The sequence below is a fragment of the Larus michahellis genome, chromosome 4 (genome assembly GCF_964199755.1).
Source record: "Larus michahellis chromosome 4, bLarMic1.1, whole genome shotgun sequence".
Lineage (NCBI taxonomy): Eukaryota > Metazoa > Chordata > Aves > Charadriiformes > Laridae > Larus > Larus michahellis.
Window position 1 is genome coordinate 83,996,276 of NC_133899.1, and position 26,895 is coordinate 84,023,170.

Below are 26,895 nucleotides of genomic sequence, written 5' to 3' on the forward strand. Positions count from 1 at the left end.
GGGAAGCATGGAACATTATGTTTTTTGTGCATGTTATTTTAATAGGAAACAATTCAAAATGCAGGTTATTGTCAGAACAGAATGACAACCACTGTTGTAGTGCTTCTGTACAGATGTTCCGTTCAGAAGCTTCTGTAACAGAATGTCTAGCTGAACCTTGAGAGGCTGTAAAAGTAAGCCCCTTAAAGCAAGCACATATGCGAGATAATAAAATTGAATACAGGCCAGTTTATATTCTCCTCGTGTGCTGTTTCAGTTTCATCTCAAAGAATCTTCTACACCGATAACTTTAAAACAAAAATACTGACTTCTGAAGTGGATCAACACGCTGCTACATGGAAATTTGTCACTAATACCATGGATCTCATATTGGGCTGTGGAGGGGGGAGGAGCTGGGAGAAGAAACCTGGCAGTCAGTCAGAGTGGTGATTTGTGAGCTTTTTCAACAAGTCACCCGTCTCCTTTAGAAGACAGATTATGTCATAACCCTCCTCTCTTCTTATTCAGTCACATGAATCACCTTCAGTTCCACTGATAATTGAATAAGCCGCCTGTGGCAACTATAATACTGGCATTACTGGGGAAGATAGGGACATGCTCGATGTATTGTCTTTTGCTGCAGTTTAGAAGATGAAAACAAGGTGTATAGCCAGCAGAGCTCAACCACTCAGTTCTCCTGCAAACTACTAGCAGCACAGAGACCATAGTATTATATTTCAATACAAGAAAATGTACACTATACACTTTTGCCAGCCTATTTGGAGTTGATAATATTTAGAAGAGTATGGACTTTCCACCTCTTTATTACTCTTTTCGGCCAGCAGAATTGATGTTATGAGTCACAGTAGTTGCTATTGTGTAGTGATGAGTGAGTAGCCTACACAATAAACATTTTTATTTTGGCATCTGACTATGGATCTAATACAAATTTAATCTCTCAGCATGTTAGCGCTACCTCAGATACACACCCATATGTACATTCACTCAGTGTACTTGAGGAGGAGGAGAAGGCTGGAACATGATTTCTGGATCTGTCATTCTTGCCTTACATCTGAAGGCAATTAATAAAGCAACAACAGGATTTTCTATTTGCTGTTGTTCCTTGTTGGTTAAGTGAAAGTGACAGTCACTTTGAAAAAGCTAACAGCCTACAGTCTGAAATTAATCAAAGACAGAGCTAGGTAAATTTCCGTAGTCCTTATCATAAAAGAATTTTGACCAAATATTAATATTTTTCTGGATAATTTTTCCTAATACTAGTATCTATTTTCTCCTCCAGACAGGTACATTACTTAAAGGAAGTTATCCTTACAGATATCGTAAGATTCACCCTCAATATCATAAGCTTAATGGCTCTAGCATGGGTTTGATTGCTCCACCTCTTGCTAGTACAGGTTAGCATCCAGAAGGAAGGAAAGAAAAGCACAAGAATAATGTATACCTGTTTCAGGTCAGCCATTAGCTCTGTGCTGCATGCACTTCAAAAGGTAAGTGTAAGCAAGCTACAAGAGCCATCAGACACCTCCACTTTATAAGGCAGCATCTCTCAAAAGAAAACTCCTTACCACTGTACAAAGTTTTCCAGAGACAAGAGACTTTCCATTTTCCATTTTGCTCATTCCATCCACTGCACTTCAAATAGCTCAGTTAGTTTACAGTGTCCTTAGAGAGCCCATAATACTGTTGTAGTAAATATCAGCATTTATGTTCATTATGCTTATTAATAATTTGTGGTTTTACCTCCATGCCTACGTACCTAAATGGGGGTTGTGCCATTTTCATTTGGAATGGTGTGTTCCAATTAAGGCCAGATGGAAAGACAAGAATAAAGCAACAGGACAACAGAGGAAATGGTATGTGAACCCTCTAACCCAAATCCCTTAGGAAAATCAAAGAAAGTTTGCTAAAGATGAGACACTTTCAGCTTCAGGTAGTAGGGAATGTCTCAGGTTCCTTAGCTTGCTACAGAAACTGTTGCGAGTGACGGATTTATGCTTAGGCCCTGTAAAAGAACCCAAAATCAGTTATCTGCAAAATGCTTCCTACAAACTGCCCACCAACTACTTTATGAGAGCCATGCTGCTGCGTTAGCGTACTGTTAAAAGTGCACTGTATATACACAAGGACTCTTCCATATCCTTCTAGAAACAGACTGCTGAGAGATGTGCCTCCCTTAGCCAGGTTTTGTGTCTTACTAACAAGGTGTCCTTCAATATCTGCATTGTTACAAACTCTTATAACGCTGCATGAAACCAGGGCAGTATTATGTGCCTATGTCAGATATTCGGCTTCTCAGCCAGACAAAGCTAACCAGGACAATTCTGAAATTGCCATCAAAGTATCACATGCCATGAAATACAGTGTGGCCGTACCCATTTCAGAGCTTTGTCTTTCTGATATCAAGTAAGATATTAGCAGAGAAAGTTCTTTCTCTTGTGAGAAATACTACTGCAGACTAATCATTTTTATTACTGGCGAAAAGCAAAAAAATGTAAAATGGAGAAAAAACAGTAAACGAAGGAAAACGCATTAACTGTGCATCATATACAACTAAGACAAGGCTAAATTGTTTTTTGGTTCTGTCCATCTTCTCTTACATTTTGCTGCCCACTTTGTCCATTCTTGGCACAGCACTTTTCAGAGGTCATGTTGACATCAAGAAAGTCCAATAGAAAGAGCAGAAGTGCGGTGACACCTTATTGCCATTTGATGTAAACATTGCTTTGTCCCTGCTACTGTTGCGTGGTTGTACTATACACTTTATGTTACAAGACAACTGCTTAAACCAGAACCTCTATTCTGAATGTGAAAATAGCATCTGAAAATAGCAGTTGTATCCGTCATTTTGCCTGCCTGGATCTTGTGATTTTTGTATTTGTTTATTGCCCTAACCCAGTCCAAGCCACAGATACCATGCAAATGTAGCTTAGCCAACCACTGCAACATCAAAACTGATTCTGGTCTCTGAAGTGATTTCTGCTCATGATGAAATTGGAGCCAGCTTTGGCATTCTTCACCAAGGCCTTATGGAAGTCTGTTGCAGTTACTCTCTGTGAAGTGGCATTTGTTACTCTGGAGAGTACTCGTACTTTCATTAGCAGCCAAAGAGAAACAGTCTTTGATTGCAGGGCCTGAAATCTTTATATGCTATCACAGTCAGTGCCAGACATGTGATGTTAGGATTCTTGAACATGAGAACTAAATAAGCAACTTAGATTGTTTCAACCTTTTTTTTTTTTTTTTTTTTAAATCACTTCTAAAAGGAATTTGGGAGCAGACTACTTAGGTTCTCCTGGGAACAATGCAAGATCATTTTCAGTTCTCTTCCCTTCCCCCACATGTGCTCACCCCCTTACAGAGCTTGCAAGGAAAAGCAGCAGTCTCTATGTTCCCCTTTACATACCCTACATAAAAGGAACTACATGCAACAACAGTAACAGCATTATTAATTCCTGTAAAAGCCTGTGATACATTTGAACGCAGTGTCCTTTCTGATCATCTTGAAAAATCACCCTGAAGACACCCTGTGTTAACCCCTGCAAATCTGTGAACGTTTCAGTGTGAGACGTTCTTCACTGAAGCTATTTCTTGAGCCCTTTCCTATTATGTTATTGACCTCCCTGTATCCTGAACGCCACACAACCCGCTAACAGCGCACCTTAGGCTTTTGTTAGCAAATCTATCTTTTTAGAAATTAAATTTAAAGCAGGAAGCAGGGGTGGCAGACATACCGTATTCAAAACCTCATTTAAATAACAAGTTAATACGTCATCTCAAAAACCACTAAAGAGCTATTTAGCTTTAACTGCAGAGAGCACAGGTTAAACTAATAGTATAACGTTACCAGCTGCTACTTCCTGTTGTCTCTTCTCCTTCACTATCCCACTCACTCCCCACTTAATCCCCTCCCCACCCACACTCCAGAAATGTTAAAGTTTCCAGAACCTGATCTAAACATTTTGCAAATTAACTTCATGATTCTTAAGCTTTTATTAAAGATTGACATTCCAACATGAAGATTTTATATTCATTCAAGAAACTACCCAAATTAAAGTTCCTAATCACATTTCACGTATTTACTGACATTTTACGTTTATACTGCTAGTAATAAAAATAGAGTGCATGTGCATATGTATACATGTGTGTTTTTAATCCAGTCCCATACTGAAGCACTAACATAAATAGCATGCATGCATAGAATTTGCAAGGAAAGTACACAGAGGTTAAAATAGATTTTAAAAGTATAACAAGAGGATGTGCTGCTTACATGACACACAATTAAATTAATATTATAATTAAAACCCCAATATACCGTGAAGGATCTATTCACATTTTTCAAACACTGAAAAACAAATACTTAAAACCTAAAAAATCTAAAAGCTGACAAAAACAAAGTAATTTTTCCAAGGTGACGAGACAACTGCACAAACCTACTTTTCTTCTTCTATAGGAAGACAAAAACAATCTCATGCAGTTAATTCATGTTCAGACAGTTCCTCACAAAATTGGGATTTTAATAGCACTGTCTTTTTAAAAAACATAATTTTATCAGAGTACAGTGCACAGGAAAAAAGTACCACCATTTTTAACCAAAACAAAGGCATCCTAAAAGGTCTCATACAGTTGCCCTGATGAAGAACTGATTAAGAGAAGAACCAGTGCAAATAATTTTTCATTTTAAAGCATAACATGGTAAACAACATATTCTACTTTTTTGCCATACATTCCCATGCAAGATTTGCTTTGTTGTATTACAATCTCAGGAAAGCACGAGCACTTGCTAGAATCTATTGCCATTTGTTCAGAGTTTGATTCTAGAGTTTCGTTTTTAAAGACAAAGACAGCTGATTCTCTCCCCTCCCTGATCTGCCGCCTCCTACACGAAGAAACGTCTTTAATTCATTTCTCATGAAGAAACTTACGGTACTTTGTCTGAGGCACTCAATAGCTCTCCTTCCGCAAAGCTGAGAATTCTGACTAAGATTTGCTAAAGTGCATTTACAAAGAGAAAGCAAAGCCCAGCAAATCACTTACCCTCTTTAGCCACGTGAAGTGCTTGTAAATATCAATCTCACCATCCATGCTTTGGGCCCATCTCAGCAGTCACATTCCCAGGGTTAAAAGCAACTTTTGGAAGCAAGCACACGGCTTTGTTCTACAGGATATAGCTGTGACTTCTTCCCCTTTCAACCCTCAACTTCCAAAATCTTGAATGCGTGGTCACATTTTAAGCTAAATCTTCTGCCTCTGTCCCACAGTCTTATCCCAAACGCTTCTCACAGATGTATATATAACACACGACTGTATAAACTTCAGACTCTCCCCCAAACATCTGTTTTTTTTAAACAGTGGATCAGTTAGCAACGAGAACAATGTAACTCTAAAAACTTCAAAAATATAACTTGCCAAATGATCTTTAAAAAAAAGTTCTTTCAAGAACAGTATAAATCTGCAGAAACTGTTCCCTTTTAATGTTGAATAACAAGCTAAAAATTATTAAGCTGTCACTGAGAAACTATTTTCAAGTAATGCCTTCTCTGGCTTTCTGTTTCAAGAGTGGCTGGAACTCATTACCAAAGACCCCCTATTTCCTGTCTCTGTTTTACTCCCTGTTTATCGTAACACTACTCAGCCTTCTCAGTTTATTTCAGGCTCAGACTAAACCTAAAAATAAGTTCTGCTCTTTGAATTACTTGCCTGTCCTCTCAAAGACATTATAAAAGAGGAGGAATTCAAGGACGATCCTGTGGATAAGTTAATTATCCCATAAATACTGCTATTGCCAAAGAGGCAATTTTCCATCTTAACAAAAGATGATGATATCCTTCTAAGATTTTTGTCCACTCCTGCTGAAGCTGAAGTCTCATAGCATGGCAACTTTTCAAACTTGCAACACCAAGATAATTGCATATGCAAAGCAATGCTCTGGCAAGAAGGGAAGTTTAAAAGTGTTGCCTGTTACTGTGGTGTCCTCTAGTGCTTCCACGCAGTAGTTATGACTAGGTTCTAATTTTTCCCAATAAACTCCAGTTTCCAATGTTGTATCTCCCACTGGTTAAAAGTGGCTTTGGCCGTAAGCTGGGCAACTGATTCTTCTGCACCCAAGGACAACTGCTTGGGCAATGCCTATTAAGACCAAAACACAGGTGTCCCCATGGGATTTTTGCGATTATCTCAGAACCTTTACTTCTCCCCATTTTCTACAGCCAAACTCGTTCCTGCATTTAAGGAGAAGTAAAACTGCAATTTGGAGGAGCCAGTGTCAAAGTTGCCCATTATACTAATGATATATACAAAGAACTCAAAGTCTGAAGCTGTATAATGCCCTGAAAAGCAGCCCTTACAGGGGCCTGCCTCACTTAGCCGTCTACCCACATTCCAAACTGTGGAAGTCACAGATACACGAGTTTCTGCAAGGGATGTGGGACTTTGTAATTTCAACCATTCTTAATCCTTTTGACACGACAGACAGACCTCTTTTTAGAATCTTCCATGACACAAAGTAAGAGGGAAGGATATAAACCTAGACTTCCAGCTTTCTTCATGCATTTATCACCTGTTGTGACTTAAAGTCATGTGACAAGAAAAATATGAAAGGTTTTTAAAAAGTGCTACAAGTCTTCTAAAGGTGCTAGGATACCTAAAATCACCACTAAATGTGACAAGATAAAAGAACTGTCAGTTTCCAGAAGTGAACCATGCCACAAGACAGATCAGAAGAGGGCTTGGGTTGCTCTGTACATAGAACGTACTTATTCTACACTAGTTGTAGAAGTTTTTTTATGCTATCTTAAAGTTTGTGAGAGCAGCTATTTCTTGAATAGCTCACACCATCTGGCAAAAGCTTTAGTACACTGTCAATGGTCCATTTTTAAAAAAAAAAATCATAAACATTAAGATGCACTTAATATAGTACACTTCTCTATGCATGGCTGACAAACTGAAGACTGAATAGGGGTTCTCTTGACATTAAAACATGAACCCCCTACAACTCAAGGCGTTTTTTCCCCAGAAAAGTAGCTACCTAATTGTGGAGAATAGCAAATACATCAAATTTTATCTCAAAGTACTACATATCCCGTAGCACCACCACTATGGAGCCTCAAGTTCCACATTTCATCCAGTTCAAAACATAGGCTCCAAGACTCCCATTTCAGGCTTATTTAGGGAAGGAGAAAACATACCTCTTACAACATTCCACTACACATCATCTCGTAATGATTCTGGTTTTCATTTAAAAAAATGACATGAAAACTATATTACTCCACCTATTAGGGCCTCGGTGTAGCGTCTGCAGCTAGGTGAGTAACCATTTTTCCTCTTAAAAGTATTTAAAATTACAAACGTACCTTATTTCTGCCTTGTCATTTGTCCTGTATTTCATGCAAAGGCCTCTTGATTCTGTTACAGTCATTCTTCCTGATTAAAAGGTAAACGTGTCTGAATTTTCTGCATCTTATCAGCCACGGATGTTGACAACATACATTCCAGACAGTCACATGTTTGCTTTTAGCCTGTCACCTGCATGCTGAACTTTACATCCTGCTTGAGCTTTGCCCTGAAAGAGTTTCAGACACCAACTGAATGCAAATCAATTGCTCCAGATTTGCTTAGAATACTTTTCCGTTTCACTGGAAAAGCAGGTTAGTTGCTCTGGGCAGCGTGAAAAATAAGGAAAATATGTTGCAATTTGGGGATTGCTTCATCAGATTACCGATGTATTATTTTTCTTATTTTTAGGAAATCAAAATCCATGTCTGTGTGCAGTTCTTCACTAACTTCAAGTTCAATGGAGAATTAAAAAACGTACAAAGAAAAATCCCCCACTATCACTGCAGTACCACCACCCTCACGTGTTACCCCACGGAAAGAGAATGATCTAGCCATTACTCCCCTCCCCCCAATTGTTTAGTTTCTCCAGTGCCCTCCCCAAAACCAACTGAAAACACACATCGTGGTAATATAAATGCAATGTAGGGCAGTAAAATATACAGAATTAACAAAGTTTATATACTTCACAAGCTCTATGAAAACCCATTGGGGTTTCTTTGCCAATTCTGTACTTCCATGGAAAACTGCTGATTGCTGCCACTGTTGATAGAACTAAAAACTCCATTTGCAGAACGCCAAAGATGCTAGCCATGTGAACGTCTGCGGATACATAACCCATAAAAACCCCTCAGCTAAGCGACCCATTACTTTATTAGTAGGAATGTCAAATATTTCAAACAAAATTACAAATCTCTTTCAAATAGTAAACAGACATGCTGTTACAGCTTCGAAACTGAAAGTAACAATGCTTTAAACTATCAGTTACACTTCTCACGTCCCTAATTACAGGCCTATGAGGAGGCAAGAAAACATCCACAAATCCTCTTAGAAGTGTGGTGGGAAGGGCAATCTGACTGGCTGGTGTAATCACTCTTCTCCCAACACTGGAGCTGAGGAAGCACATAGTTGTTTCACTTTTCCAGCACTGTCCCTCTTTCTCCAACCCAGCTGAGGCACTCTGAACATTGTAAAATTATATTCATTACTGTTATTTTAGCAATTTAACTTTTTAGTCAGTTAAATTTGTGCTAAAACAGAGTTTTTTTGTGATTTTTCAGAGCAGCACAAATGCAAACTGTCAATGGAGTTCTTGTACTGGCACTGCATTGCTTGGGAGGTTAGAGGGCAAGGGAATAGGAAGCAGAGCAGAAGTTCTTCAGCCTCCATCAAGTCAAGGTCCCTGTAGCATAGCACCTCTCTTTTTAGCAATGACTTTTAGATTATTTTGGTTTCAAAACGCATCAGCCTCTGAAAACACTAAAAGGACAGGCCAAGGACTGAAAGGACCAACTATGTGTCTTCACAGCCTCATCAGGAGAGCCAGCTGAGTATGGACACGCAACAAAAACCTACTCGTTCCCAAGAATTAGTATCAACTTTTCCTACACCCATTACTCTGTGCTTTCCCAGTCCTACTGTTTGGGCTTCTTTGGAAACAAAGGGATTATGACCAGATTTTAAAAGGGGAAAAATTTCCTCAGCATGCCAATTCACACCTGTCATTCTCATGCTGCAGAAAAACGCAAGCACTTCAGATTGAAGAGAGAGAGAGGGAATATGAGAATACACCTGCACAGGAAAATTTGTGTAAAAAGAAACTCAAGCCATTTGTGCAAAAGACAATGAAGGAAAAAAATCCTTTTTACATGGTGAGGAATGGCTTCAGAAATCTAGATGAAGCATTTCCAGCAAGATAATTTGTCTTAGAGTCCTGTTCATGACTACCCGTCAATGTCTGAGTGACAGAGAAAGACGAAACTCTTGGGAAAAAAATGAAAAAAAACCCACCTGCATTCTGTGTCAGAGCCCATTTGCTTTACTTTTGATCATTTAAAAAAGAAATAAACAAGCATCCTTGGAAACAGACTAGAAATAATGTTATGTAGATACAAGAATAAATAATCCTTTCCCAGCATAAAATGCACTCAGTCCAAATGGCTTAAAATTCTTTGATTAAAATCTGTATTTCAGAAATAATCAGACTTAGATGACCATTAGTCAACCCTCCCCCTTATCGCATATTCGGGGAGGGGGGAGGCAATACTTCAAACAGGTGCTGACATCTTTGGAGTCATTCCCAACTGCAGGCTGTATGGCATCACGTATCTCTAACACGGCTATTCCTTGGTGGTTATTGCTCAAGTACTAACTAGCTCTCTTCCCTTGGCTTGCACAAAGAATGTGGTACCAATACTTAGATGAAGTTACTGTTCATTAATTCATCCACAGGCATTTTCACATTCTTGGCAGTTTCAAACATTCCTTGCCATATGTTGAAATCCTTTTTCCAGCCCAAGTGCTAGAAGAGCTAGAACTTTTTGCATGAAACTTATTTAGAAGAAAATGTAGATTTTAAGAAACTTGAGTACTGTGTTTTTGCATAAAAACTAAAAAATGTTGTCTGCTGAACAGAATAATAAAATTACTGTGAACGCTTGCCCCCAGTTGCTATAAGCAAGAAAAGAGTACCCTGATACGTAAAGAAAATATTTAAATAAATATATTTACATTCTTCTACCGCACAACATATACAATAATTCACATTTAGTTTTCAGCCTGAAAGGTTTCAAAGCAGTGCTAAAATTACTAAGTATGCAGTAAATCAGTATATGAAACAGCTGAAGCAGAATATTTACCCTATATTTGGCACATACATCAACGACATTACCAGGTGACCTCTCCTCAATATGACACGCATCAGATTTTCTCTTTTAAATGTCAGAATGGAGAAAATTGCAAAAAAATCCAAAACAAATTAAGCTTCAGATAAACTTTTTCTGGTAAGGAATATGCAAATATCAATTATTTTCTTCTTATGCATTTTATTATTTCAGGAAAACAAAGCACATGACTATCAAATTAGAAGAGTAGCATGTCAACACATTGTATACACTGTCTAAAGTAAGTACGATTTGGTCCCATTTTTGAAAGATCACAAAACCTGAAAATATATTTATTGCATTTTTAACCAAATACAGATCTTTTTACCACTATTATTAGTGTGCTATTCCAAAACAGAATGAAATAATTTTGTTGTGAATTGTATCATATTATTGCTATTTTTTTTCATAACTGATAACATTTAGCAAATGAGATAGGTCAACCTAAATTCTGTGAAATCTGAATAAAGGTTATACACAGAAATACTTCAAACCTATGCCCTGCCTCTAGTATTCAAGTAAGACCTACAAATCAACACAGGAACTTTAAAAAGAAAATTTTGCTCCCAGTTTCTTTACATGACCATTACCTTTACGCCTTATCTGTTCGCACCATTGTTTAATGAAATAATTCTCTCTTACCAATCCCTCTGTTAATTACTTCATGGAAAATATTTTCTGATGTTTCCTCTAGCTACACTTAAAAAAGCAGATACTTCATAGGATTTAGATTTACACATTAGTTTGTTAAATTAATACAGTGTATCATATTTAAATCAGTGAAAAGCAACGCAGCTGGAAATTCTATCAATTCGATCAATGAAAAACAGACACCATGCATAACATTAGACATAAAAGGAAAGATGAACTAATGTGACAGGGGCACAGAGTCTAGTTGGAGGTCAGTGACGAGTGGTGTTCCCCAGGGGTCAGTACTGGGTCCAGTCCTCTTCAATATATTCATCAATGACCTGGACGAGGGGACAGAGTGCACCCTCAGCAAGTTTGCCAACGACACAAAGCTGGGGGGGGTAGCTGACACACCAGAAGGCTGTGCTGCCATACAGAGAGATCTGGACAGGCTGGAGAGTTGGGCAGAGAGGAACCTTATGAAATTCAACAAGGGCAAGCGCAGGGTGCTGCACCTGGGGAGGAATAACCCCATGCACCAGTACAGGTTGGGTCTGACCTGCTGGAGAGCAGCTCTGTGGAAAGAGACCTGGGAGTCCTGGTGGACAATGGAATGACCATGAGCCAGCAATGTGCCCTCATGGCCAAGAAGGCCAATGGCATCCTGGGCTGCATCAAGAAGAGTGTGGCCAGCAGGTCGAGGGAGGTCATCCTCACCCTCTACTATGCCCTGGTGAGGCCGCACCTGGAGCACTGTGTCCAGTTCTGGGCTCCCTGGTTCAAGATGGACAGGGAACTGCTGGGGAGGGTACAGCAAAGGGCTACCAAAGTGATTAGGGGACTGGAACACCTCTCTTATGAAGAAAAGCTGAGGGATTTGGGTGTCTTCAGTCTGGAAAAAAGATGGCTGAGGGGGGACCTTATCAACACTTATAAATACTTAAAGGGCGGGTATCAGGAGGATGGGGCCAGGCTCTTTTCAGTGGTGCCCAGGGACAGGACAAGAGGCAACGGGCACAAACTTGAGCATAGGAAGTTCCACCTAAACATGAGGAGGAACTTCATTACTTTGAGGGTGGCAGCGCACTGGAACAGGCTGCCCAGAGAGGTGGTGGAGTCTCCTTCTCTGGAGACATTCAAAACCCGCCTGGACACGTTCCAGTGCAACCTGCTCTGGGTGACCCTGCTCTGGCAGGGGGGCTGGACTAGATGATCTCCAGAGGTCCCCTCCAACCCTATGATTCTATGATATTCAGTCACTTAGTGCAAAAGAAGGCATTGAAGTCAACAGGTGAAAGAGTCTTAGATAACTGGAACTGAATAAATCCTATTAATCCTTTTGAAGGCTAACGTAATTTCTGCACACAATCATGGCTTCCTATAGAGTAGTCCTTTATTTCCTCTGACAGTATCAAGGTGTAGACAGCCCACATAGGTGAGGATTAAATTTCACAATATCTCAGTCTGAAATCTTGCAAAACTTAGGTATAAATATAAAAGCCCTGCTATTATAACAGGAATACCACCTTTCTTCCATGACTACTCTAAGCCTAAGGCCATAACACAATTCTGTTTAATCACTTCTGGTCATTGTATCTTAAAGGTGGCTCTGTTAAGCAGTACTGACCATTACAACGGTGAAAGAAAATGCCAAAAACTAATCTCACCATGTCGTTTTAAGAAAGAGATCTAAATCAGCCCTACTCACTGCAAAGCTATTTTAAGCTTCTATTAGTTCTTTGTGCAGAGAAGACTCTCCTACCTCTGCTGACAGCTACTACAGTGAGCAGTCACACTCAGCGATGATAGGGTTGACTCCCAGACAAAGCAACCACAGAACATTAAAAAAAATTAGGCCTGATTTAGACAATTTCCCTGCAAGCTGTGTACATCCCCTTTCCACTAGCTCCAAGGCACTCTTCTCTAGTATTCATAAATAGCTGTAGATACGAAGGACACTGCTGTTTCTTGTGTGCTGTGAATTGCTCTAACACGCTTGGGGAACTCTGAAAGGACCAGATCTACCAGTTCAGGGCTTCCTTGCATCATCAACTCATTGAAAAGGAGCTGGAGCACAGCAGAGGTCTGGGTCATACAACTTTCAACTCTGAGTACTGCTCAGAAAACATATCCATCTAATGTTTCAAGTTGGCAAAAATAAACATGAATGCTTACGGAATGACGGCTTTTCTACACTGTCCCAAGCAGGCTCTACTGGTCCATTTTCAATCTAACATGTGTTAATACCACTTGGCAATGGGAAGATTCAGCTATACATAGCTCTCAACAGTTGAGTCCCACAGTCAAATCTACCAGCAGATTTGGCTTTAACTGGCATTGCCCAAAATATAGACTCTTCCCACTCAGCTGTTGCTGAAAAATTCTATTGATACTTTTATAAAAGCATTTTTACAAGGATATTTACGTGCCCTGTATTGCAGTCATTTTTCTGACACTGTTCTGGACAGATAACTCTGTAAAATGAATCTTAGACAAAAGTGAAATAAAGAAAGCAGTGATTATGTTTCAGCAGAGCACTTTAACACGTGATTAAAATAAAACTTTGATTAAAATAAAACTTTGATTAAAATAAAACTTTGATTAAAATAAAACTTTGATTAAAATAAAACTTTGAAGTAATTTCAAAACATCACGAACTCCACCAAGTCAGAATACTGAACTAGGGTTTGCTGTTTTAATCCAAGTCCTTGTGAAGACACTGGGGAAAAAATTCCTTAATTTTAACACACAGTCAAAACAAGCTCTTCTGAATGTTAATAATGACCAAATAGCAACCAAGACTCTGAGAAATTTACCCTATTCCTGCTAAAAACTCCGGTTTTACAACTACAAAAACACAGAGCATGAAATGAGACAAAGTACAGCATATATTGGATGAGGCTTTGAGCAGCCTGGTCGAGTAGGAGATATCCTTGCCCATGGCAGGGGGATTGGAACTAGATGATCTTTAAGATCCCTTCCAACCTAACCCATTCTATGATTCTATATGTCATAAGGCAAATCACGTTATTTTCACAAATTACCTCTACTACACATTCCTTTAGTGTTCTGCTCTTCTACCCTTCCCGTTTTCTCAATTTTAGAACATTTACAAAGATTTTCAGAATTAGGCTTCCGAATTAGTCTTCCAAGAAAAAACATAATCCAGAAAATACCAATGAATTTTCAAGAATCAGCATTTTAAGGATCAGCGTATAAAGCTACATGGTGAAGTGGTTTGCTTTAAATATAAATGTTCCACTGGAAGGAAGATCATGTTTTGCGATCCTGGAAATGCGGTTTTCACTCATGCTTAAAATCATTTTAGGATCACTGTAAGAACACTAGAGTTCCTCTTTACTCAGAAAAGGGTTTTATAAAGATGTATAGAATTAAAAAAAAGAATTAACAGTGTAAAAGTTCACTTAGAGTTATGAAATGAAACTGTAACTAAATACATTCTCGCATAGCCAGTTGTTACTGCAGCAGTTAATTTTTAATGCTGAAATTACTACCTGCTTTGAAGTGATATGTCATGTGGTCACTAGCAATACTAAAATATTTAACAAGAAACATTGAAACTATGCACAAAATTGTTTTATATAAACTCTCCACGATAATACTCAGGTCTTATTGTTCTGCTTTTAAGGCCAAAGAATTTACAATCATACAGCATGTAAAACACTCCAGACATATTTACTTCCAGGTAAAAAATTTTAATACAGCTCTTAAGTAGTTAAATGTCTTAATTAATGACGCTTTATTGCATTTTAGCTTTGTCAAAATACGCACAGTTACAGCAATTGTTAAATCCTCATTCTACGCTAATTAGAATCTTTCTAAATTCTAACTTTGTCAAACCTATTTAATCTATTTTAAAGCAGTGGCAGCAGAGTTACTGTGCCCAGTTACACTGTAAACTCAAGAACACGGTATGTTCATAGATCCCAGACCACAGAAACACAAAAAGGAGCGTTTTTGAAAAGCACACCTTTAGTTCCACAAATGGTGTGCCTCTTCCTTAGGGGACTGTAGACGATCAGCACAAAGTTCAGCTCCATCAAAACACTGAAACACCAAATCCCTAGCGCTTGTCCCATAAGAAAGGAATAAAGCAGATGCTTTAAAAAGAAGACACAAGCAAGGTAGTATCAGCTATGAAACATGAAGTTTTAACACTCTAGGCATACGTAAATTTTCCCACATCTTAAAAAAAAAAAACAACAAAAAAACCCCAACCCCAGCCCCCCCCCCCAACAAAAAACTCACCCAAACAACAACCTGATGATATTTCATGTCTGATAAATTCCATAGTTTGGTATTACGGAATTGGAGGAATGCAGGACTCTAGTGAGACCAGCTATAGTATCTATAATCATCACAAAATCTTCCTGACTGATCGGTAATAAGCCAATGTGCCCCAAAGGCTGAACTCCGCGATCCTATTTATTTAAGCACTAGGTGTAGTTCAGCACACTAAGTGGCAATTACCAAAGCTGCAAAGATACTTGAATTATAAGGCCAAGGAGCAATTTTCTGCAGAAGTTATTCTTCCTATTCTAGTACAATTGATCTCTAGTTTCTAGATGATACTCCACTACAAACAAACAGTACAGAGAAGGTTCAGTCATTTTCTGTCATCTAACCTGTAATCCCAACTACTGCTGTGTGGCACAAATGGAACGAGCAGGGATAGCCATACTCTGCCTCAGAGAGCTTTCAGGGCTCCATCAGGTTATGACGATTGCTAATGTGGAAGGAGCACACAAGAAAATAATTGGGACTTCTATTCCATACTTCTGCTTAAACCAAAATGCTAGCTGTTAAATGCTGTTGTTTGATACTATCCAGCAGGAACTAGTCTTCAGCCATCTTTCTGACTCCCCTTTCTGTGGTTTCCCATAAAAGCCAATGTAAAGCAGTCGTGAAACACAAATCCAAATTATTTCTGTAAGGCACATTGTATTCTTGATTAAGCATGGCACCTACATTGATTTTGAATACAATTTTTGAGCATGCATTTAAGTGAAGAGGAATCATAAAACAACACTTAACTCTTTTCTTGAAAGGAGCGTATTTATCTGCTTTTAAAATATACATCAAATTGCTTTTTATATCTTTAGTTTCTAATGTATTCCTAGGCAGGATAAGAAGGGAATATTTTTGACCTCTCCTATTCCTGTATGTTAGAAACAAAGCAGTTGCTGTATTCTCTAAAACCAGTGCTTTATTCAGTACGTGTTAGAGCAGCCTCCAGCTTCAAAGGAAGGTTCATGGAACCCCAAAAATAAACAGATGTGGAATTAATCACCCACAAAAGAAAATACCACTCCAATCCAACCTATAATAGCTCTAAAAAAAAAAAAGCTTAAGAACATCAGTTCACCATCCACTCCAAAGTTTGCTACAATTCAACTACTGCTACTGATAGCAAACACTGTTTTATGTAACATTTCTGTTGAATACAATAATTAAAATATATTCCAAATCTCTGTACATACTTAGTTATTATCTACACTTTAAGGAGAATGGTTAGAAGAGACACTTTGTAGCGAATTCCACTTGAGAGCATCTGGTGTTTTCTAGGTAATGATGTTTTACCTAACTTGTGGGGTGCTTGCCCAGCAGTGCGTGGGTTAGCAGACTGTAGGGAGCTCACGAGTACGCACAAAAGCTAAAGCACCTACATGTCCATTAGGAGATGTGTGTAAACAGGGGAACCCACGTCCACAGAAGAGGCTGTTCGTGCTTGCAACCAGCACCAGCTCTGAGAGAGGAAATGGGTGCGTGAACTGTGAACGTGTGTGTGTCTGTGTCATTCCAACTTTCTGGAATTAGTTGTAGAACTGCATTTAGAAATTTGTAGGTGTTCTTTAATATTTCTTAAGCATCTAGTGTTCTGGTTTATCTGTTGTATTACTGATGTTGATCCTAAATGGGGTTCACTGATTTCTAATTACCTATGTCTTAATTATATCAGCAAACTGCTTAAATCTTGATGTGTTTAAACCATGGGAATTGAGCAGGATTTTTCTGTGACACTCCAACATTTCATAAACTAATGATTACCCAACTTCATTTGAGGCTTCCAATGTGAACGGATTCGTTGAGCTACAGAGTTCTCATTCTCTGTAGCTTACTACCTTGACCAGCTCTGGGCTGGAATTAAGGAATTTTCAGTATGGGATATAACTATGAAATACACATTCCATTTCACTGAACTGAGCTGACTTATCAGATTTCTTCTCAATTTCCAAGTTAAACTGCTACTTGTCGGTGGAGAAGGCTCTTACAAATCTGAAGTCCATGGAAGTTGTGTGCATGCTTACAAATTATTTGCATTTTAAAAAAAAATATATAAAAGGTCTACAAATACATAGATTATTATCTATTTTCAAATAACAGTCCCAGCAACTATGCACCTGCCTCCCTGTGCATGTCTTTAAAAGAAGTGCAGAATTCATCAATACAGAACACTGCAAAATATTTTTAAAAACAGCGGTCTCAACATACTGCACTAGAGATACTCTATACCACCAGTTTCCCTGTTCTGTTGGTTCTGAGTCGAGACTGCCCAACTGCTTTATCAAATAAATACTACTTTTGATGCAGTAGACAGCTTTTAGGACATCAGTAAACTGCAACTCTAAGAGGGAACAGTGGCTTCTCTTTTGGCTGGTTTCTCATGAAAAAGAAGAGATACACATACATAGATTAATATGAGGAGTCTAAACACCACGTTTTACCAACCTTTCAGAGCTGAAAAGGTAGTGTAATTAATATTTGTGCAACAGATGGGCCAAAAGCCAGACCACCAGACTCAAACTCTTCAACTTGGTGGTTCAAGTTCAACTTTACTGTGGAAAACTCTGAAAATTTATGTCTTTTATGCATTAAAAATATCTTTTATCTGTTGCAAAGCTTTGATAAAGCATTAAAATTTCTGTTAAGGCAGGAATTCAGCACGAGCTGTCCCGAGGATCTGGACTCAAAATCTAATACTGTAAATACAAATTAATCATTGCCTCCACCTTTTAGTTTCAAAGCTGGTACCAAATTCTCATTCCTTTCTCTCATACGGTCCCAAACAGGACTTTCCAGCCATAGAGCTGTGCTCTGTGGGGAATGCCAACAAACCAGCAGTTGACAAGTTCAAACAAAAGCAGCTAGCTTTCCAACAACATTAGGTTACAATAGGTACAAGGAAGCTATAGCAGATGATAAACACTGAACCAGAAACTTTAGACACATTTACCTAAAAGTAAGATGCATTGACAAAGCCAGAAGAAAATCCCTCCATCTAGAAAACTTTTCTGAAATTGAAAGTGATAGGTAGCTTTTACTCTTTAGGAAACCACCGTCACTCTCAGTGACACTCTTGGTGAAGAGGAGTGTTCTGGCAGGACCTGGTGTTTCTCTCCCTTTACATCCAATAGGTCGCTTCTTTTAAGGTCAGTCCGCAGATCTGCTCCTCACCTGGTAAGCCTCAGTCTTTTCCAATAGAGTCAAACATTTATCCCCCATCTATCCCAATATGAATGTCTAACATTCAGATGGCTTTACTGTCTCCTAATGGACATCCTAATTTACACCTATATCTCCTAATGGACACGTGGGTGCTTTAGCTTTTGTGTGTACCTGTGGAGCTCCCTACGCTCTGCTAACCCGTGCACCGGTGGGTAAGCACCCCACGAGTACACATAGGCACACGTGAGGCATGGGGCCCCAATGGTTGCAACTGGTGACTATCAGGTAAAACATTACATAGAAAATGCCATCTGTCTCACAAATGGCTTTACTGCATTTACCACCACCACCTGGTGCACAAGATACTTTGGAGATTCAGAATACTGACAGTTAAGGTAAGGGAAATGTATAGAGGAAAGGATAGGAGAATCATCCATGTTTTTCTACTTCTCCCTTCAACAGACAATGCCACCATATTCCGAATTGGTGGTTTAAAAATGAAAATTTTTATAACTAGTTATAAACTTGTGTGTTATCTCCAGCAAAGGACCAAAAGCAACCAAACAAAAAAGCCAACAGAAAAGGTAACTTTTTTGGTAGTTCATTTTAATCATATTTTCTCTTAGGAAGCATAAAGTAAGTTCTTTTACCAATTTCTTATGCTCTTATATATGCATAGCTTTAGTAATCAGCACATAAAGTGGTAATATCGTCAGCTTTCCACAATTGCTCACCATCCCCTGCAGTTCTCTAAGTATGCAGATTCCAGTGATTATAAAAATAATTGAAGCAGCAAAATACTGGAACTAATGCTGTTTGCAAACAAAATGGAAAAACTTTAATTAACTACTCACCAGATTCTCTTCAAACCACTCCCGTAGACACACTGCTGTGGCCCCCGGAATTTGATTTCGCAATGCTTCTTTCTCTTGAGGATCCTCTAGCATTTCCAATGCCATCTTTAGATCTTCCAGGAGATGCAAAATTTGAAATGTGCCCAAGTATACTGATGGAGCAGGTGACACAATATCATAACCACCATTAGCATACTCTGTAGCTGACTTTGTACCTAAGACAAGTAAATTCAGGAGAGACAATAATGTTAAATAATTGTTTTGTAAGTGACAAATTTATACACACTACAACATTCGGACTTCAGATGCTAACTGACAGGTATCAGTATTTCAGGCTTATAACTACTTGAGTTAGTCACTGGATAAATAACAAATACAGGAGAATTAAATATGAGAGGTATGTACAAGTATATTAAAAAAGATTTTTGACCTAGAAAACATTTGCAATGTCCATTAAATGACAAACGCCAAAACTTTACCAAAAATCACCTGTAATTTTCCATGGTTACCATGAGATGTCACTAACTTCTCAGCTACATAGTTAGAAGTCCCCACACAGAACAGTGTTAAGCAATGCAAGACAGATTGATGCAGTCCTTTGACAAGAAACTTAGATGAAAATAGATCGTGTTACCAGAACGAGAAAAATATGTGACCTTGAGCAGGTTTAATACCCTCCCACAGAGAACAAAACCCCAGAAGTTAGCAATAAAAAGGCTGATGAAACTTTGCCAGCTCTCTAAATTTCAAAAAGCTCTCTAAATTACAACACGTCCCTCGTTCCAGCTCTCCAGCACCAATATTATTTTCTCAAGAACAATATTCACAGCACTTGATGGAAGTATTACAAATAATACAAAATATAATATTTCTGAATCTTTTTGTCTTAATACCCGGTGTTTCAATGGGATGCACACTAAAATGAGCTATCTTTTCTCAGTCCTGAATTTCAGATCTTGATTTCATTTAATATCCCTTTGTTTTTTTAAGAACTAGTCAGATGGAAAACTTCTATTTGCTCTATTTTTTAAAGTTTTTATTTACAATTCATTGCCTCATGTACATAATAGATTGTACTCATGTTACGTCTTCATTCCTGTTCTCTCTGGCATAAGCAATCACATTTTCCCCTTTTATTTGACTTCATGGGAGAATTTTTAGGCTTTTGATCATTCTTATTGTAGTCCTCTCAATCCTTTCATTTTGTAACATAATTTACAGGCATTGTTGGATCCACATAGCATATAGTATTCCTTAGAAGACTGTATCCTTGATCTACACAAGGCGATTATAATAGTCTCAACATTATTCTTCGTTTTACTCCTGTCTTTAACATTATTTACGTCGTAGTTATGAAAGGAACAGAAATCTCCACTGAGCCTTTGAAAATTATTTGCTAAGTATTTTTTCCTGAGCAGATGTATCTAATTTGAAACCCAGATGTATAAGTAATTCAAATTTTCTTCTTTAATGCATGCTACTTTGCATTAATCAATGTTAGCTTGCCTGCTATGGTTATTTATCTACCATGATTTGGACATTACAAATTATGTTTGAACCCAATGGTTCATTTTACATATAGCTTGATATACAACTAATACCTAAATACAACTTATGAATACGCTGACACTCTAGGTGTAGTACACTGAAATACCTTCTGCACCTAGACTAGCTTTTAACCAAAATGCTAACTGATCATTTAATCCTGATACTGTTTCCCATCTCAATCAGTTTTTGATCCAAGACAATATTTTGTCTCTCATTTTGTGAATGCTTAATTTTACTCAAAGCTTTTGGGAATAAATAATATTATTTAAATAATATTATTAATATTAATATTAATGAGGTCTTCTTCAGCCACTCCTTTCAAGACACAAAGAATTCTGTCAGATCAATTAGCTTTGTGAAAAATTGTGTGGTTTGAATTGTACTGTATGATTCACATGTTTTCTTGTTTGAGTCTTTTAAACAATGCAAAACCATCCCTAGAAATTTCTAAAGTTTTGCAAGGCTCAGTAGTAGGGATTTTTTTTTTTTAAAGCAACATTCTGATTTTCACTACTGGAGTACTTTATACAACCTTAACCTCTTTTCAAATACAGAATATTCCCTGTTTGATCCTGTTGACTTCCGCTGCTTATGAGTTTATTTTAATACCTCAAGTGCAAGATCTCATCTTAATTTCTGGCGCAGACCATGTCTAAGGTAAAGTTTCTTCAATATCCGGTGCTACAAAGACTGATACACGAGACAACTTCACCTTGTAAATCAACCTTGTCTTCCTGAATTATTTCCTTTTGAGGAGAGGATCAATTAACCGTTTTGCTGCATTTGAGTATTCTAACCACTAAAAAGATATTTTCTTGTGTATTTCTATACTCTCAGCTACTTATGCCAGCTTAGTTGTTTCTGTTTATGTACTTCCTAATGCAGATTAATATTAAACTCTAGGAACTAAAAATAGCAGATTACCAAATTGTTTAAGAGCCATTTGGATCATATAACCTCTTAAATCTTTTCATTCAGCCGGAGTGGCTCACTACTTACTTTCCAAAAGAAATACGCACACAAACTGAAATCTGGCATTGTCCTCTTAAGTAGCATTGATGCCACTTTTAAAGATGTGGCTTCCTTGGTTATTGTGACATTAGGACTTTTAAACGAGTTTTCTCACTCTTTCCTTTGGAAAACCCCGTGCTAAAATTTTCTGTGTTTTTGCTTAGCAAGTACTTTTCACACCAGAATCGCAGACAGGATCCAAATTTATTTCATAATCAGCTTTGGTAGCTACCCCTTCAATGAACTGACAATATAAGACATATATGAAATGGCAAAAACTTAATGGAGCATTCTGCTATAGCATTCTTCACATTATTCATATGAATACTTTTTACATACAGGCAAGAGAGAGATAAACAAACAAAAGTCCACACAATCCAAACAAAACCAATACTTAGAGTGTGAAATAAAAACCATAATCTTTAAACTAATACAGATTTAAAAAAATTGTTCAGGAGTTCAGTTAATTGTATTAGGTAGCTAGGTTATACAGCCAAATATACAGCCACATCATACATACCACTGCAACTTTCTTGAGGACAGTATTGATGACATCTTCCCCCACCAGTCTAAATGCCTCACTACATATCACATCTTGCCTTCATCCTTAGATTACCACAGCTACAACGTTACCAGTAACCTTCTACAGGAAATAATTTTAAATTCTGTAGGAAAATTTGATGACAGTGAAATTCACGCATTTTGGCATGACCTTATTTGATTTGCCTCTATCAAAATGCTAGAAAGAAACCATACATGCATACTCTTTATTCTTGGAAAGTGAAAGAACTGCCACCCTTAAGAAACTCAGTTCTATAAAGGCAAAAATTCCCCAAGTGCTGGAGCACAGCCAAGGCCAGCCAGAAATGGTATGTTATGTGATTTCCTGAGACTGGACATTCTCCATATGCATACTTCAGTTATCCTAGGCTCTTCAACTAGTTGTTCAGAGTGGCAGAATTCTAAGCATCCTCCAAAGTCACACATTTTACACAGCAGTGGAAGGTCATAATTTCTCAGAAGTCGCAAGAACTGGGTCCATAGCTGTAATCTAAGGTGGGTCTTGAGGACAGTCCTGTCCTGTGTAGGGACATTTGGAAGATGGTAATGTGTTTTCACTATGAAAGAACATCAGTCTGGCATCTAGTGATTGAGACAAAGTCAATTTAAGAAATTTCAAGATTTTGTCTTACTGTTCCCTTTCCTGCTTCAAGTTTTCCTCCATTTAAGTTTGCATGAAATAAGAAATAAAAGAGAAGGCAGAAGAAGGAAATATTTTTCTACTCAAACAAAAAGAGATGCAACAAATGAAAATCATCAGAGACATCCTTATGGCAAATTCACGTTCCCTGAACCACCTAACAACATAAAAAAGTGGGTCATATCTTTTGGCTTAACCTGTCATTGTGATTTGGAATTCATTTTGAGCATAAATTGTAAAGGTTTTTAAACTGCAGAAGACAATAAAGATACTTCAAAATTTTCTTAGCTAATAATAGTAAACAGAGAACACAGTATTTGTTTGCTTACGTGAATAAAGATGTAATGATCTTACAAGTGAACTGTCTGTAAATTCTTAGTTCCATTAAAACTTCAAAGAAAAAACCTCTCTTTGATTAATACCAACTAAAGTTAAATGAAGGAAGTAGCGATTGAAAGGCTTGATTTCATTCATAATTTAAAATCTTTCAACTGAGGTTATTATCCATGAAAGAAATGATGAAAAAAATTAGGGACGCTGCCCGGTTGTGTAGGGATTGGGGCAGGAGGGCCAAGGCACAGCTGGAGCTGAACTTGGCAAGGGATGCAAAGAATAATAATAAAGGCTTCTACAGTTACGTCATCCAGAAAAGGAAGGTCAAAGAAAGTGTACCCCATCTGATGATCAAGCCTGGCAAACCGGCAACAGTGAACAAGGAGAAGGCTGAGGTACTAACACCTTTTTTGCATCAGTCTTCACTGGCAATCTCTCTTTGCACACCTCTGAACATACATAAGTCTATGAGCCCTGACAAGATACATCATAGAGTCCTGAGGGAATCGGCTGATGTAGTTGCCAAGCCGCTCTCCATGATATTTGAAAAGTCATGGCAGTCAGGCGAAGTCACCAGTGACTGGAAAAAGGGAAAAAGTGCACCCACTTTTAAAAAGAGTAGGAAGGAGGACCCTGGGAACTACTGACTTGTCAGCCTCACCCCTGTGCCTGGGAAGATCATGGAACAGATCCTCCTAGAAGCTATGTTAAGGCACATGGAGGACAGGGAGGTGAGTCAAGACAGCCAGCATGGCTTCACCAAGGGCAAGTCCTGCCTGACCAACCTAGTAGCCTTCTACAATGGAGTGACTACATCAGTGGACAAGGGAAGAGCAACGGTTGTCACCTAGCTGGACTTCTGTAAGGCCTTTGACATGGTCCCCCACAACATCCTTCTCTCTAAATTGGAGAGATACGGCTTTGATGGGTGGACTGTTCAGCGGATAAGGAACTGGTTGGATGGTCGCATCCAGAGGTTAGTGGTCAATAGCTCAATGTCCAGATGGAGATTGGTGACAAGTGGCGTCCCTCAGGGGTCCATATTGGGACGAGTATTGTTTAGTATCTTCATCAACAACATAGACAGTGGGACTGAGTGCACCCTCAGCAAGTTTGCAGACGAGACCAAGCAGTGTGGTGCAGCTGACACACCTGAGGGATGTGATACCATCCAGACAGACCTGGCCAGGCTTGAGATGTGGACCTGTGTGAACCTCATGCGGTTCACCAAGGCCAAGTGCAAGGTCCTGCACCTGGGTCAGGGCAACCCCGGTATCAACACAGGCTGGGGGATGAAGGGATTGAGAGCAGTCCTCCTGAGAAGGACTTGGGGTGTTGGTGGATGAAAAGCTGGGCGTAACCCGACAGTGTGCGCTTGCAGCCCAGACAGCCAACTGGGCTGCATCACAATAAGCATGGCCAGCAAATCGAGGGAGGTGATTCTGCTCCTCTACTACACTCATGTGAGACCCCACCTGGAGTGCTGCATCCAGTTTTGGAGTCCTCAGCACAGGAAAGACACAGACATGTTGAAGCAGGTCCAGAGGAGACCACAAAAATGACCAGGGGGATGGAACACATCTCTTGTATGAGGACAGGCTGAAAGAGTTGGGGTTATTCAGCCTGGAGAAGAGAAGGCTCCAAGGAGACCTTATTGCAACCTTTCAGTACTTAAAGGGGGCTTTTAAGAAAGACGGGGACAAACTTTTCAGCAGGGCCTGTTGCAACAGGACAAGGGGTAATGGTTTTAAACTAAAAGACGGTAGACATAGACTAGATATAAGGACGAACTTTTTATGATGAATGTGGTGAAACACTGGAACAGGTTGCCCAGAGATGTGGTAGATGGCCCATCCTTGGAAACATGGGGTTGGATAGGGCTCTGAGCAACCTGATCTATTTGAAGATGTCTCTGCTCATTGCAGGGGGGTTGGACTAGATGACCTTTATAGGTCCCTTCCAACCCAAACGATTCTATGATTCTATGATATATAACAGTACTATTCAAGATTTGCATTTAGACCTCAAAAAGCAGACACTGGTTAGAGAAGAATGTGCCCATGTCTGACACCCTCAGAACAACAAACAAACCCCCAAATCATATCTGTACCCTTACCATGCCAAGAATACAGGGCATAATTCTGAGATGTGCTGAGGATTCTAGCTTTCAGCAATCAAAATTCTGCTAGTTTCAAGTCACTGGGATCACAAATATTAAGCAAGGACTTAAAAGTGCTCTGCTTTGCTGGACTGGGGACAGAGTATTCAACAAAAGTTACAAAGCCCTCCCATGAGTAACTCTCCTTACCTGGAACAGGCGCTACCCACGGATCTCAGTGCATTACTAAGAGAACATGACCTTTCAGACCATCAAATGCATGCAAACAGTCTTCCTTTTTGAAATTATTTTTAAACTGGTTTGCCATGCGTTGCTACTGTAGTTCCTTTTATTCTCCTGGCTGAAATAGAAAATGAAGAATTCCCCTGAACACAACAACTAATGCAGTTTATGCTAGGTAAAGAAGTGATATAAATGCAGAAATGCAGAGTTCAACTCAGCATTTTAATTCAGAACACTTCCTGTTTTACTGCCAAAATTGAAATGAATCGCAGGCTTGCTTCTCTTATTTGCTTTCCGTATAGTTTCATATTAAGTAGGATATATATTGCTCACCAGAAGGACAAGAACACACCCTAAAAAAACAGAAGTAAAAGTGCGTAGGAGTAAATTATATTTCTTTGCATCAGTTTAAACCTTTACATCATCATGCTGCAAAGCACATTAAGTTTTAGAACCAGACAGTAAGAATTTGGATCTCCTTGTAGACTGATGCAAAAAAGGAGATGCCACAGTACAAGCAGAATGTTATGTAGTACCAGTATATTCTGCCATTAGCAGCAATTAATTTGTATGCAGCTTTATTACAGATAGCTGAAGTGGGGAAGAATGTGGTTAAAGCACTACAATTTCATAGATACTCAAGAAAAATGAGTGCAGTTTTGAATTCTTGCAAAAAGACTCATTGTGTAGCCTTGAGTAAGTCAGAATCTCCCTGTGCCTCAGTTTTTCCCAGGGTAAACAGGACACAGGGGAATCTTTTGTCATTATGTTTAGATAATACTCAACACCACGGTTTCCTCATGTACTACTGGAACACAATTGATCATCATAAATGTCCACCTTAGAGGAGTAGGAAAGAAAGAAAGAAAGGGGGAAAAAAAAAAAAAAAGCATTGAAACTAAGACATTCCAAGCAGCTGAATTCTGGCTTCCATATACAAGACAGTGGATGAGGGAGGTTAAACATTGCTGCAAGGTATATGTATGGTAGAAAGAATAACAAAAGTAGTAAAAAAAGAAAAGGAAAACAATTTTTAAGTTACACATTTCCTACACCCTGACCATGCAAGCACATTTGGAGTTCAAAGTTCCTTGCCATTAGCTGAATGGCTTCAAAGAAACGTTCCTTTTGGGCAAATACATAACCTATTCAGAGAACAGCACCGCTGATAGCTTGCAAGAGTAAGTTACTAAGCAGAAATAAAGAAAGAAGCAGAAAGCCTTGCCAGTTTGAAAATCCACTCTCCTCAGCATATATTGTAAATATTCATCCATCACCCAAGTTTCATCACTCTTAGCA

At 38.7% G+C, this 26,895-nt stretch overlaps 1 protein-coding gene across 29 annotated transcripts in view; it reads right to left on the minus strand.

Moving 5' to 3' along the window:
* Nucleotides 1-26,895, minus strand: part of PPFIBP2 (PPFIA binding protein 2) — a 113,720-nt gene that overhangs the window by 57,228 nt on the left and 29,597 nt on the right. For 18 of the 29 annotated variants that reach the window (XM_074586115.1, XM_074586112.1, XM_074586149.1 and 15 more), the window contains one exon: nucleotides 19,163-19,377. In XM_074586115.1, coding sequence (XP_074442216.1) covers nucleotides 19,163-19,377 — 215 coding nt within the window. Of the gene's footprint in view, nucleotides 1-5,034; nucleotides 5,656-19,162; nucleotides 19,378-26,895 lie in introns of those variants that run through there. The other 11 variants (XM_074586150.1, XM_074586145.1, XM_074586140.1 and 8 more) reach the window with 2 other exon arrangements.